Here is a 14,466-nt window from a genome sequence, read left to right as displayed (position 1 = left end):
AAATTCTATCTTTATTAGTTTATCTTGTTTTATGAAATACTTTATATTGATTTGTTACGTATTGGTTATCAAACATTTGGAATTCATTGAGATGTATGAGTGTGAGATAAATATGGAACATTTTCAAAAGAGAGTTTAGAAGAAGAAACATAGGGAGTAAAATCTAAAAGCTATTCTCATAAATCTTGATATAGACTTTCTAAATTGCTCATCTTTTCGGACTAGATCAAAGCATATTAATTACATATTTTCATTCACTAACTTCAGCACCCTATGCTTTCTTGTTGGATTTTCTTTGAGAAGTTGCCTTGCAAAAATAGCACACATTATTTTTAAAAACTAGTGCTATATATAAGTCACATCATAATTGACAACTCTTAGATTGCATTTGCAAATGGAGTAAGGCAGGATGAAAAGGAGTCGATCAAGGTATTCCTACTAGATAACAAGAATTTAATTCGGTTAACCTAAATTTTTACGTAACCTAGTTAAACTAGCTTTGAGTCCAACCACTCCACTAAGATAATTCAATCAATTATTCTTAGTGTAGACTCCCAAAATTACTCATCCCAACCAACTTCTTCTTTTCTTTTTTTTCTCTCCTGAATGAAACTTTGACAAGTACTATAATATTTATTAAAGTTACAATATTTAAAATATATTTTTTAATATAAAATAATATTTTATTATTATAGTAACATGTTTGACATTCGATCATTAATTAATCTATTATTTTAAAAAAGAAAAATTACTTTAACACCCTAACTTAATGTTAGTTTCGCTTAATAATCTTCAAGTTCAAAAAGTTTCAAAGTGGTCCTTGAAGTTAGTTTAGTGGTCGTTTAATATGTTCCTGAGTCCTACCGACATCCAATACCATTAACACACCATCATAAAGGATCATTTTTTCCTTATTGAAATGGCTTATTTATAAAAAAAAATGCTCTTTCTTCTACTCTTCTCACTTCCATCACTTCCTCTTTCAGCACCTCTTTTTCTTTTCTAATGCCGTTGCCGTCTTCATCTCTCCTCTCCATCCATCCTCTGTATCTAACTTGATCCTATCCACTTCCACTACCTTTTCCCCTTTCAACTTATCCTCTTCTTTTCTAAACTCAGCCGCATTCTCATCTTTCCTCTCCAACTGACTTGGTCATGAGCTCCATCCACTCTCATCACCTCCTCTTCCAACATCTCTTTATCCTTTCTCTCCCTCTAAACCACCCTTTACAAGGATATTTCAATCATAAAAATCTTAGTGACTATCATATGATGGAATCTCGCGAGCCTAGATCAATGAAAATAGATGGTAGAATCACTTTAAACCACTTAATTAACTTGAAGGATCATTTTAAAAACTTTTTTAAACTCAAAAAAATGTTAAGTGAAATTGAATCTAAGTTGAGAGGATATCGAAATGATTTTTTTCTTTTTAATATTTATCATTTAATATTTATTATAGTTAGAATATCTAAAATATTCATTTTTTATAATAAAATGTTATCATTGTTATCACACAAAAAGCATAACATCAACAAGTTTAATAATCATTAATTACTAATTATCATAGTTAAAAATTTTGCAATATTATTTTGATATCAAATAACAATAATATGGTTGTTATTCAAATTAATTTGGCCAACTATGTTCCTACAGGTAGAGCAGTTGATGTCTCTGTTAACCTTCCTATTGCAGTATTCCAATCAGATAGTTATGCGAATAAAATTTTGAACCATACAGAATTCAGGTTTTGTTCCATCTAATCCACGGAGTATCCAAAATCTATGCAACCCGAGCAGCGTTACAACGATTGCTGCAACAGGCACATGGCAACTTTTGATGGACCAGAAATAAATCAAGGCAAAGTTTTCTTTGCACATCAAACCAACCTCTCCAATAATTTGGACGCAAAACAAAGTCACAGAGTCAACAAAGACTAGTGAAACACACCTCAGGTAGGCCTCGGCTGTCATAATATACATCAGCATTGCTCCATGTCGATACGATCGCTCGGCACCATGCCAAATAAGAGCAGTAACAGGTCAAATTTCCTCGTATTTTCTCATCATGGTACACAAGACATGGAATGGTGAGCAGCACGAATATACATACGTCCTTGCTCACAAGCACATGACAGCGACCGATGAAAGGAATCAAAGTCCTGTTCCCAAACCCTTGTGGCACAGTGAGTTTGATAGGCCAAGCTTTTCCAGAATGAAATGAAAAGATGCAGTGGGGGGGAACATGATCTAACAGCTTAAGAAACGTACACCCATTTTCATTATCAGCACCCCCACCACCACCAAACACAAAGCAAGCTGTATCACATGCATATGTCTTCTTCCCATCCACCCTTTCCTCTCTCTGCCAAACTGCTGGACCCCCAACAGCAGTAGCCAGCAATATCAACTCCCTTACAGCCATGGAAAGCCAAACCCAAACAATCCAAAGCAACAAAAGAAGATATATATATATATATATATATAATAGCAAGCAAAAAGAAAGATGAGAAAAATAAAATAAAATAAAATAAAATAAAGAACAATAAGAAGAAGGCTGATTCTAAGTTACGACTGACATAAGCACGGTCTAGAGCCTTAAGGAGAGGTCGAGCCTGGTGTGGTCTTCATCATTACAAGAGGTAGATGAAGAAGGATCCTGATCATTCTCGTCGGCCGCGGGAACCGGCGGTGGATGACAGGCCCTCCGCCAGTTGAAGAGATCGATCGTCTCGCTGCTCACGGTGGCTAAGCAGGAGAGGTCGAGCCTGGTGTTGTCTTCATCATTACAACAGGTAGATGAAGAAGGATCCCGATCATTCTCGTCGGCGGCGGGAACCGGCGGTGGATGAGAGGCCCTCCGCCAGTTGAGGAGATCGATCGTCTCGCTGCAGCCTGCGGAGGGGTCTCTGGCGGCGCACAACGCCCTACTGCTGCTCACGGTGGCTAAGCAGGGGTGGCGAGTGGCGAAGCGAGGGACTCCATAGGAATCGAAGCTCTGGGGGTGGTCGGCGGTGAAGGGACGGCCCGGAGGGAGGGGTTTGCAAGAGTGGGACGCGATGGGGAAGGGAGGTGGGCTCAGGTGGGTGGCTGGGGACGTCTGGTAGAGTTGGGAGCTCCACCCGATGCTCCTCTCCTTCTTGTGGGCATTCTGGTGGCCTCCAAGAGCCTGGGACTTGAGGAACTTCTTGTTGCAGAAGAGGCAAGGGAAGAGCCTCACGTCCCTGGGGTCACGGCCGGAAGGTGAGGATGGTGCCAAGGTGAGGGAGAGATCAGGAGGTGGGCGTGGTGGGGAAGGAGCCTGTTGGGGTGGGCCTTCCATCTTTGTGACTTGGGTTGCGGTCTCTTTTTGTAGATGGTGGAGTTTGGCATGGAGAGAGGAGTCTCCCATTTATGGGGATGCCTTCCCTCCCAAAAGAGCCACACAAGCTTGAGTTGAGGGTGGCATCATCCTGTCTGAAATGACCTTCCATTCTCCCGAGAGGAAATAAATTTTTATAGGCACGGAGGAGTTAGTTGCTGATCGGTTCCGAGAAACAGCCAAACGACACGTGCGAGCCCCCAAAATAGATAGGGTATAACAGCACAACCACAGATATGGACTTTTAAGGGGAAAAACAGCGAGATTCCACATACTTCCCTGCACCAAGAGAAATTATTACCATTTGTTTTTAAGACCAACTCCACCAGCTTACCGGCGGACCAATCCAACAGCAAAGCACCATGTAGAAACATGAAACAAATACCAAAAGAGCAGACAGAGGAATGTGTGAGTGCATGTTGTTTTGAAGTTGGATTAAGTTGATGGATCTGATGAATCAATAATTTTTCTGTACCAATCATTGTAAAGGGTTATATGCATGTAGCTCTTTTGCAGACAGCCTTCCGTTGGGATGCTTTTTGTTGGAAAAAATTATTTGATGGATCCGATCCAATGGACTAATTCAAATTCGAGGCATGTATCCAATGCATAAAAAATTAAATTCTTATCTCTATTTTGATCTTGAATTGTTAAATATAAAAGAGATAACATGGTGAAGCTGTTCCGATTCATCTAACAATTTCTCCTTCGCCGAAGGATGGAGTTGGGACCCACAAGGACGGGAAGCAATCGGCTGAGGACGCATAAGCAGCGGACAGTGTGTTGGCAAGGTGGGCGGGACGCATCTGAACCTACCCTTTAAAAGTGTTCGGCCTGGGTGACTGACAGAGTTACGACTCTTGAGGAGTTTGATTTGTCAGTCTGGGTAACGGACAAAGAGTTACGACTCTTGAGGCGTTTGCTTCGGTGCACTGACAAGAACCCACCCCCTTGTGACTTTGCATATACGTAGATCTGGAAACTTAAATTTGTTTGATGACCGTGTACCATCGGAGACTACAATATAGCCTGGCCGTATAGCTTGCCATTGACGATTGCGTCCGTGTCATGAACGGATTTGTGAATAAATTACCAATCCATCAATGTGGCTGGGGGACCTATTCTATAGTTCTAGGGATGTTTGCTTCGGGGAGCTGGACTCTCGATGGAAATGGGAACAACTTTCATTCGGTTGGAAGAGTCCCATTCCCATTCCCATTCTAAAGAAGAACGTGAACGCCTCAATCATTTAAATTTCAAATCCCATTCTATAAATATTTACTTAAAAATTTATTTTCCAAAAATCTCTCTCATTAATTAATTTTTTAAAAAGATCTCAATCAATCATTTCGATCCGAACCAAGGATTTCATGAATATGATCATTTTGATTCTTATTTCAATCTATTCTAACTCTAATTTCGTTTATGAACCAAACAGATCCTATGTGTAGCCCATAAAGTGCCATTAACCTGAAGTTCAGATGGTCACAGGATTATGCTCTAAGAATTTAACAATGATCGCCTGTGGTGTTTTGGTTGAGTCCTGTTGACTGACATAGAAAGATGTTGATGTTGGACCTAGTAACCAATAGAGAGATGTCGTATCAAGCTCGATCATGATGTAGACAACAGGAGTTTAAAGTTATAAAAGCAAATCAAGAAAGGACAATTCACCTTTCGAAGACTTTGCCTTGGATTCGGAGTAGGAATAAGGCTGCTGAACATAACCATAAATTAATTCAATTTACTGTCTTCTTCCAGAGCACCAAACAGAGGACACTTCAATTGCGGTACCTTTAAAAATCAAGTGTATTTAAGATCATGGATGGGCCGTTTAGAGCAAAGTAGCAAACCGAACCCGACCGCTAGTCCTCAATGCTCCTCTTCTGTGGCAGGTGGTCCTCCATGAACAATAATGACTTTTGTACACTTAGGGAGCTCTTTGGTGCTAAGCATTAGATGAAAATCCCTGTTTAATCTGTAAAGATCAACTGTACAACAACAGATGCCACCTAGATAATTATTGCACCTTTAGGAAGCATTTGATTCTGGAATAATGCACATGGTTTGGAACAAGTCATTGCGAAACAGTTTTTAATGAATATCACACCTGCCTCCATTTTTTGGAGTTTAGCTTTTGATGACAATCTCTGTTTAATCTGTGAAGATGAATTGTGCTACCACGGATGCCACCTAGATAGTTACTACACCTTGAGGCAGCATTTGATTCCGCAATAAAGCAAGCACAAGGTTTGAAACAAGTCATTGCGCCACTCAAACAGTTCTTAGTGTTGCCAAACCCTGCCTCCAACATAGCCATTCCAATAGACATATACTCCTATTCTACTCTTTATACCTTAACTAAATGCTGTCGTGGATATCTAGAGGGTGCAAGCCTTCACAATCTGAACATTCTGAAAGACATCCAGAGCATAAAAAACAGTAGGTATCATTTATTAGGATCAAGACCAACTGCAGAGATTTTTGGTTCATCCTTTATGATCGATTCTTTTTTTCCATAGACATTCATCATATGATTCTATTCGATAAAACTTGGAAATAATCTTGAAGGTTTGACCCTAAATCTATTATCAAAAACTTGATGAGTTCTCTTTTGGGTATTTACCCCATTTGTCTACTACTAGTTAGCTTCACAATAAAAGAGGTAAAAGACTTGAGCAACAAAGTTCTACCACCTGCAGACACCTCCGGATCTAGGAAAATGGAATTGCACAATTACTTATCGAAACAAGTCTCAGAAACCTGTCGCATTCCCAAGCCAGTTCTAAGCACATGTTAGAGAAAGATGGAATCACAAGTTCAGCACACTGGGTCCCAGTTGCAAGTCATAAGGGACCACATTAAGAATGTGGGGAGAACTGCATGCAACTGGGAAGGGCCAAGGCAGGTCTTGTGTGATAAAGTGATTCATATGCACACATTGCGGGGTCAGAATTTGAGCCACCAACATTGAAGTTGGAGCCTTGTGTGCTGCTCCTTTCGTAATAGCAGTGGTTTAATCTTATACAACATAACAGCAGTGATAAAGTGATTCATATGCACACATTGCGGGGTCAGAATTTGAGCCACCAGCATTGAAGTTGGAGCCCTGTGTGTTGCTCCTTTCGTAATAGCAGTGGTTTAATCTTATACTACATAACAGCAGTCTCTGTAACAACACAAGAACCATAACCAACAAGCCTTTATTCCAAACATAAGATACAACTACAATTGTAGAACCTACAAGATAAATGCCACAAATTCCTACACAGCAGCAAATGGACTCTGACCAATGACTAATCCATCTGTAACAGATCATAAACTGAAAGGAGAAAAATGGAACTTCATTTAGATTTGATACAGCTTCCATCAACACTGACAAGATCGAGAAACTGTTGATCAAAGATTTGATGCAAAGAAAATAGATGGCAAGTTTTACTTACATCTGAGTGGGAGCAGAAATAATTTCGTCTTTGAAAAAATAAAGCTTCCTAACTAAGCAGCAGTTCAGTGGCAAAAGCACTACCTCATGGAGTTCTATTCTGGTATCAGTCTCCTGGTCTACTGGCAAACCTAAACAAAGGTCTAGTTCTTATCAATTCCTTAGAATCAAGAAACAAGAATTCAGGTCCCAGCAGGATGTCCCGTGGGACACCGGGACAAGGTACTATCCCATGTGTCGGGATAGGACGTCCCGCTAACGTCCCAGTATCCCAATCGGGATATCTTGGGATATCCCATCCCAAGTGTTGGGACGGGATAGAACGGTGGCGCGTCCCATTCCATGAAAAAATCGGGACAGCCTTATCCCACAGGATTTAAAACCTTGTCAAGAAATTTTTATAACACGAATAAAGTGGCTTCATTGGACATCTACTACACCACAAACATATATGAAATCTGTAAAATAATGATTTCAACAGCAGAATGTGATGCACATGTAAGTGACACCAACATGATGAGTCACAAATATCAGTCATGAATGTAAAACATCCAACAAAAATAGAAAGAGCTCATGAAATGTCACGTATAGCAAATAGATTATAACATAAACTGAAGGAAGACACCAGACAACTGAATTGGGCCAGTAGAAACACAGACACCAGTCAATATTTCTCAAGATGCAATGCTACAAAAGGGTGGAGCTAATGTGATTTAAAGAAACATATAAGTTTTACCAAAAAAAGAAAAGAAAAAACATAAGCTCTCTTAAAATATGATTGGCCAATAAATCATAAATTTCTCTTGTGACAAAAACTTACTTTGGATGCAATAATGGTAGATTTTTTCAGTTTGCTGCCTTGAAAAGCCCATCAAGTGGCATTCATAGAGCAGTTGCAATCAATCAATTGTATTGCTATAGACCCACATCTATAAGCCAATTTAGCATCATTTCCACCAACACACAGGCCTCGAAAGCATTCATAAAGCCCTCTCTGTGTGATTCATTGAAAGCATCCCAAGGAGACATAGGTTGCTCACCCAGCAGAACATCAAATTAATTGACATCTAAACTAGCTTCATCTAGCAACCTTATTAGGCATCAGCATCCATAAGCCTTGGAGACTTTGAACCACCTCAGTAAATCTACAAAGAAACATGGCCTCCATAAAGATAGAAATCACCTTAGAAACACATTTCTGTTCATCTTATCATATTTACTCAAGACAATTCTTGAAAAAATAATCTCATTTGCTCCTTCTAGAAATGCCAAACAAGGGCCATGCACGCATTTTCAGGAGAGCAGGAGAATTGGCTTAAATAATCTGATGGTCAGAGTCTAAACCACTATTCAACATTACACTCATTACTTCCCTTGATGAAAAACTAGCACTCTTCTAATCAACAGAACTGTTCCTCAGCATGGATTCCTCCAGAAAGAAAAGAAATTGAGAAGGTTTGAAGTAAAGAATTCAAATAAAATTTTCAATAGGATTACATGACTGACCTCTTAAGGAGAGAATGAAGAAGGAAACAAAGCTCAAGCTATGTACTTTTTAACAAAGCTAGTAAAGTCCACTTTTCTTGAGATACATACTATGGCCCTAAGGTCGGTCCCCAAAAAAAAAACAAAGTGACAAACAGATATGTGGATCAGATTATGCACAATAAGAATGAGGTTAACATCATCTTTGAGAAATAAGAGGATAATACAAGAGACTTCAAGGCAACTCTAGATTTTTGAGAAGTACCAAGTTTCGGCAGAAAAAAAAGACTTAGAAAACTCACAACAGAACTGATGCATAAGGATACTTCAAAAAGCATAAATACCATGGATAACCCTGGGAGATTAATCAGGAATGAAAAATCTTAGCAAACATGATCATTCAATAGACAAATGCCAGACAATTTTTAGAAGGATTCTGGTATCAATTAATTGAAAAATGGGATAAGACATAGGCATGGTCACCTCAAAGACAATAAATAACAATAATCGAGAATTTCAGGAGACTATCTGGGAATGAACTATCTTAATGAATGAATTCTTGAATAGAAAAATGTCAGTAAATTTTGTAAGTTTATATGTAGCAGTTTATAAAAGGGATACATGAATTGCATCAAAAATTGCGGACTTAAACTCAAGCCATACTATGAAGTGGTGTTAGAGAATGATGGAACTATAGTAACACTAATGGAACAAGAAAACTGACATATAACAACAATCTTGGAGAACTAAATTACGATTCAGGAGAAAGTACCAACATCAATATTACTTCCTTACTAGGTCAATTATATGAACAAATTTTGAAACAGGAATGATCTGATGAGTAATATTTTGTTGACTGGGAACAAGCAGATGCCTGACTTCACAAGGTGTTATTCTGGAAATTTAGAAAGGTGCACTTCACATGTATGTTAACAACTAAGATAATAAGAACAAGAATAGCAAGTATCAGGAGTGAACAAGTCAAGAAAACTTTCCAGATACAATTAGGCATCTACTTATTAGACTTGTCATAACAGCAGCCAAAATCAAAAGGAGCTTGCATGGTGAATGCTGCAGGCCATAATCGTACCGTAAAAGTGATGATATAAAAACAATGGCAAATAATTCCAACCATGATTTGCTGTACTGCCCTTTACCGCCAATCACATTGATGTACCGCACCAAATAGTGTATCAGATACTGTAATAGGATAGTACCGATATGGGATCCAATATCAAAATGGTGAACCTTGATTTCAGCATATAAAAGATATAATGATTGATATTAGGAGAAGATACAAAAAATGTAATTTAATGAGAATGTGTATGTGTTTGCATATGTGTGCCTACACAAACACAAACATTCATGCATACACATGAGCACATATATATGCATTTGCATACATATATGTATGTGTGTATTTATATATATTTGAATATACATATACATATATAATGTATGCAAGTATGAATGTATGCCTATGTATGTATGCATGTATACGAGCCTGCATATGCATATTCAGTCTCTCGGCCACACTGCATTGCTATATGCAGTCATACCACAGGGGATGAAAGGGCAATCCACTTGGGACCATGCTCAACCATATTTGTAGCTCCATGAGCATCGTGCGGCTAGGCATGTACCCACTTAGCACTATGGGTTCAAACATTGGATTATGTTGGCCTGTGCAGATGGAGAATGTTCAAACTGATGGTTACGTTGAATGTGGGTTTCAATTATGATATAATTGTTGCTATTATTATTACCTATTAAATATTAAGTAATAAGCACTAACTGTTCGTTGCTGTTGTTATTAATATCGATATTCTTTATCAAAATACAAATACTGTCATTATTGTTAATTTTTTATCATACTTAATGTATGTTATTTATTTTTGTGTAGGTAAAAATACTAATTGAATATGCATCCACATATCGCATATGCACTATGTGATCCTTGACTGCTTGGTTATTGCAACTGCATTTTAAAACATTGCATGCATGGTAATATATTAATATAGTTAATGTACTTCATATAATTTACTTATTTTTATACAATTTAAAAATACTAATCATATATGTGTCAACGTATCGCATATGCGCTATGCAATCCCTTAACTGCCTGCTTACTGCAGCCGACACCAAACATTGTTTATGTTTGTGTATATGAAAGTAAGGTTTCCATCAAAATCTATGACCTAAATTTCCCCACAATTAAAGAACATTTTTGTTATGAAGAATTTGCATTTTGAAGAAAAGGAGATAAAAGAGGGAAGTTCAGATATGATTAAAGCCATATGGAATGAGTTTTCGTAATTATGGGACAATCACGTCAAGGTTTTCACTTTCAATACAACTGGATGGGCCCATCCTAGTTTTCCTGTACAACGGGTTGCTCACCATCCCACGGATGTCCCATCTCATCCCAGTTTATTTCCCAACTCATCCCTTCTCAACACTCGGGATGTTGAGATGCTTTGACATCCCACTGGTATTTAAAACTTTAAATCACATATATTTGAGACAAAAGAATATCATTTACAATAGAAGTGTGTGAATCATTCATTGGGAAGAAAAGACGAATAAACACGTCATAAGGATGAAAATGCCAAAGTTGGTGGGACATCAATGTAAACTTGCAAGACCAAATAATGGGATCCTAAAGGCATGAAGGTAAAAATTAAGTTTCAGTCACCACATTGATTAAAGATTGTCTAGACAATTATTACTAACTCGAAACATGGACTCAGTACTAAGCGGAAACATGAGATACGAGAGACTAACTCATGGTTTATACATAAATATTGGTCTTTGAGGTGGTTCTTTTTCTTTTGGTATGATAATAGGAGCAAGGAGACTACTTATTTTCCATTAGTATCAATTTTGAATGATCATAATAACTTGTACCTACAATAATTTCAAAGACGAACATGCTATTCTTCCAAGATGGATGAGTGCTAATGAGATTTAAGGGTTGAGAAAAGGGTGTGATTTGATTAGGCAAGGTGCTCATCAAATCTTAGTTTTTGGAGTGTCAAGGTATGGAATTGAGGATTGGACGGGTTATCAATTAATGGCAATGGTTAACACTTAGTAAGTGGAGGCTTGTAGTTTGAAGCTACAAATATTCTAGGATAATTACCAAGGTTGCCTAAGTAAATAGTTGTGGATAATGGAAATTCTATGTGCATGAAGGTGTATTGAAGATAATAAAGCTAGGTGGAGGGGAGTAGCTAAGAATTAATTTGAAGATAGAAGGTGCAAGTACAAAACAATGGTGGTCGATAGTGGCTGAAATAGGTTAAGCAATTTTCTGATGAACTAAGGCTGTGTTTGCTTGCAGAATAAGGCAAAATAAAAGGGACTTGTTCCTTTTATTGTGCCAAATAGTAAAATTTTGACATAAACTAAGTTAATATAGTCAAACTTCACTTTAACCCAACCACCCCAGCTAACCTGGAGAAAATTACTTTAGCAGGAAGAGTGGAGTAATTACTTCAAAATAGCTTGGCACACAACAAAAATACTTGTTTATCTTAGCTGACAGCTCCCACCTCATGAACAACATCTTGACTAAACTAGTCCATTTCATTAAGCAGACTTTTGTTGGGTCACAATCCCTTCTTAAGGATTCGCTTTTTGATGGCAAGTTGAACCAGCTATTAAGTGTGTGGCAGCAAAGTTCATAATCCACAACTCTTCCAGCAAAGTTGTCATGATTGATTGTTGTAGATTTTGCAGGCATCATATTTGTGGATGAAGGGTTACTCCAAGATTGTTGTATCTAGGCTCCAAGGATCCTTCTCCAATCATGGTCATATCAAATGATGCTTTAGCCTCCCTTCAACTTTGTTTCCTTGATATAGTATCATTTGTTTGCAGTTAAGTTAATTCTTTAATTATTCTATAGGGATTTGGATCAAATCCTACCTTCGCTTCAGTAGGAAAATTTAAGGGTTTTAGGGACTGGCTACTCCCTTATTTTTTTAAAAAAAAACTCAGAAGCAAGTGCAGTTCACCCATTCATCGATGTTATCACAATCTAGAGACTCTTTTTTGGTTTTCTATGAACATATAATTCTGCTTTATTGCATTTCTAGGATTGCTTTTTCTTTTTACTTTTTTCAATGTATGATCTCCAGTAATCTTTTTGAACATATTTTTCTGGTTTTGTTTCCATCAATTGTATATTTGTTGAATGTCATGCCTTAGTAGCTGCTGAGATGGCTGTAAGGGTTGCAATCAAGATTACTCAGTCAATCATGTTCGGTTGAAGGTTGCAAAATTTCTGAAGCATATGAGCATATTTTATTTTCCATTGCTATTTTGTAGAAAAATTTCATTTCTGTTTTAAGTCAAATTTTGTTGCTTATAAGTCTAATCCTGCCATAAATCAACTGATTGGTATCAGAGCAAATTGTCTCGAGGGACCCGTAAGAGTGAGTGAGCCAAGCTTTGCAGAGATGGAAGCAACAAGCATAAGCTTTACAACGGCACCACCAGTCTTCAATGGAGACAATTATCAAACCTGGGCTGTTAGGATGACTATTCATCTACAAGCTCTAGATGTCTGGGAAGCAGTAGAGGAAGACTACGAAATTCCTCCACTTGGAGCTAAGCCAACCTTGGCTCAACTTAAAAGTCATAAAGAGAACAAAACAAAGAAAGCCAAAGCCAAAGCCTGTTTATTAGCAGCTGTCTCACCTACAGTTCTCACCAGGATCATGCAACTTGAATCTGCTGCAGAAATCTGGGAGTATCTCAAGGAAGAGTATCAAGGGAATGAAAGAGTAAAGAATATGCAGGTGATGAATCTGATTCGAGAATTCGAAATGAAAAGGATGAAGGAATCAGAAACCATAAAAGATTATGCAGAGCAACTGCTTACAATAGCAAACAAGGTGAGATTGCTAGGTAAAGATTTTTCTGATGAAAGAATTATTCAGAAAATTTTAGTCACACTTCCTGAAAAATATGAAGCTACAATTTCCTCCCTGGAGAATTCTAAGGATCTATCAAATATTACCTTGGCAGAGTTAATGAATGCTTTGCAGGCTTTGGAACAAAGAAGACTCATGAGGCAGGAAGGTTCTGTGGAGGGAGCTTTTCAAGCTAGGACACAGACCAATGAAAGCAATAGAAATAAGAAAAATAACAAAAAGAACAACAACAAGCCAAGCAACAACAACAATCAAAAGAATGGAACTTATCCACCCTGTCCTCATTGCAAGAAAACAAATCATCCTCAGCAGAAATGTTGGTGGAGACCAGATGCAAAATGTAATAAATGCAGTCAACAGGGAGACATGGAGATGATCTGCAGAACTCAGTAACAGCAAGGAGAAATCAGTGCTGCAGCTGAACAATACGAGGAGCAGCTGTTTGCAGCAACATGCTTTGCAAACAGAAGCACCTCCGAAAGCTGGCTTGTTGATAGTGGTTGTACAAACCACATGACCTATGATCAAGATCTTTTCAAAGAGCTTGATAAAACAGCTATTTCCAAAGTAACAATTGGAAATGGTAAGTATATTCCAATAAAAGGTAAAGGAACAGTAGCAATAGAAAGCCTAACAGGTTTAAAGCTCATCTCTAATGTTTTGTATGTGCCTAACATTGACCAAAATCTGCTAAGTGTTGGATAGCTTGTTGAGGAAGGCTTTGAAGTCTGCTTTGAAGACAAATATTGCATGATCAAGGATGCTGAAGGCAGGGAGGTGTTCAACATAAAAATGAAAGGCAAAAGTTTTGCCTTGAATATGCTGGAGGATGAGCAAGCTGCTGTTTCACAACAAGAAAGCAATACAATGCTTTGGCACAAACGACTAGAGCATTTCCATCACAATGCGGTGATCTATATGAAGAAGAATCAGATAGCTGAAGGACGACCTGATCTACAAGAGGAACTTCCTGTATGTGCTGCCTGCCAATATGGGAAGCAAACAAGACTTCCCTTTCCTCAAAAATTAGACTGGAAAGCAACACAGAAATTACAACTTGTCCACACAGATGTTGGACCTCAGAAGATGCCATCCTTGAAGGGGAGTAAGTACTACATTGCATTTATTGATGATTTCACAAGATTTTGTTGGATTTATTTCCTCACTTACAAATCTGAGGTTGCTGATGTGTTTTGAAGATATAAGGCTCTAGTTGAAAACCAAAGTGAATGCAGGATC

General features: G+C 38.0%; 2 protein-coding genes across 5 annotated transcripts in view; both read right to left on the bottom strand.

The window, feature by feature from the left end:
• Nucleotides 1-1,763: 1,763 nt before the first annotated feature.
• On the bottom strand, nucleotides 1,764-3,635 carry LOC105034726 (uncharacterized). Its single transcript, XM_029261702.2, has one exon. The coding sequence runs from the start codon at nucleotides 3,388-3,390 to the stop codon at nucleotides 2,590-2,592; it is 801 nt and encodes a 266-aa protein (XP_029117535.1). The 5' UTR covers nucleotides 3,391-3,635; the 3' UTR covers nucleotides 1,764-2,589.
• A 2,796-nt stretch (nucleotides 3,636-6,431) lies between these two features.
• The window catches only part of LOC105034727 (uncharacterized), a 53,748-nt gene continuing 45,713 nt past the window's right edge, over nucleotides 6,432-14,466 (bottom strand). Inside the window, exons 8-9 of one of the 4 annotated variants that reach the window (XR_012142154.1) lie at nucleotides 6,804-6,933; nucleotides 6,432-6,682 (exon numbers count right to left, since the gene is read on the bottom strand). The gene's annotated coding sequence lies outside the window, so the exon portion shown is untranslated. Of the gene's footprint in view, nucleotides 6,736-6,803; nucleotides 6,934-7,190; nucleotides 7,948-14,466 lie in introns of those variants that run through there. The other 3 variants (XM_073259615.1, XM_073259614.1, XM_073259616.1) reach the window with 3 other exon arrangements.

The sequence above is a fragment of the Elaeis guineensis genome, chromosome 6 (genome assembly GCF_000442705.2).
Source record: "Elaeis guineensis isolate ETL-2024a chromosome 6, EG11, whole genome shotgun sequence".
NCBI classification, from domain to species: domain Eukaryota; kingdom Viridiplantae; phylum Streptophyta; class Magnoliopsida; order Arecales; family Arecaceae; genus Elaeis; species Elaeis guineensis.
Note: the sequence above shows the minus strand (reverse complement) of the source record. Positions and strands in the feature narration are given on the sequence as shown.

Bases quoted from the DNA above. Each gene is read 5' to 3' on its own strand.
- LOC105034726 (XM_029261702.2), bottom strand. From the start codon at position 3,390: ATGGGAGACTCCTCTCTCCATGCCAAACTCCACCATCTACAAAAAGAG.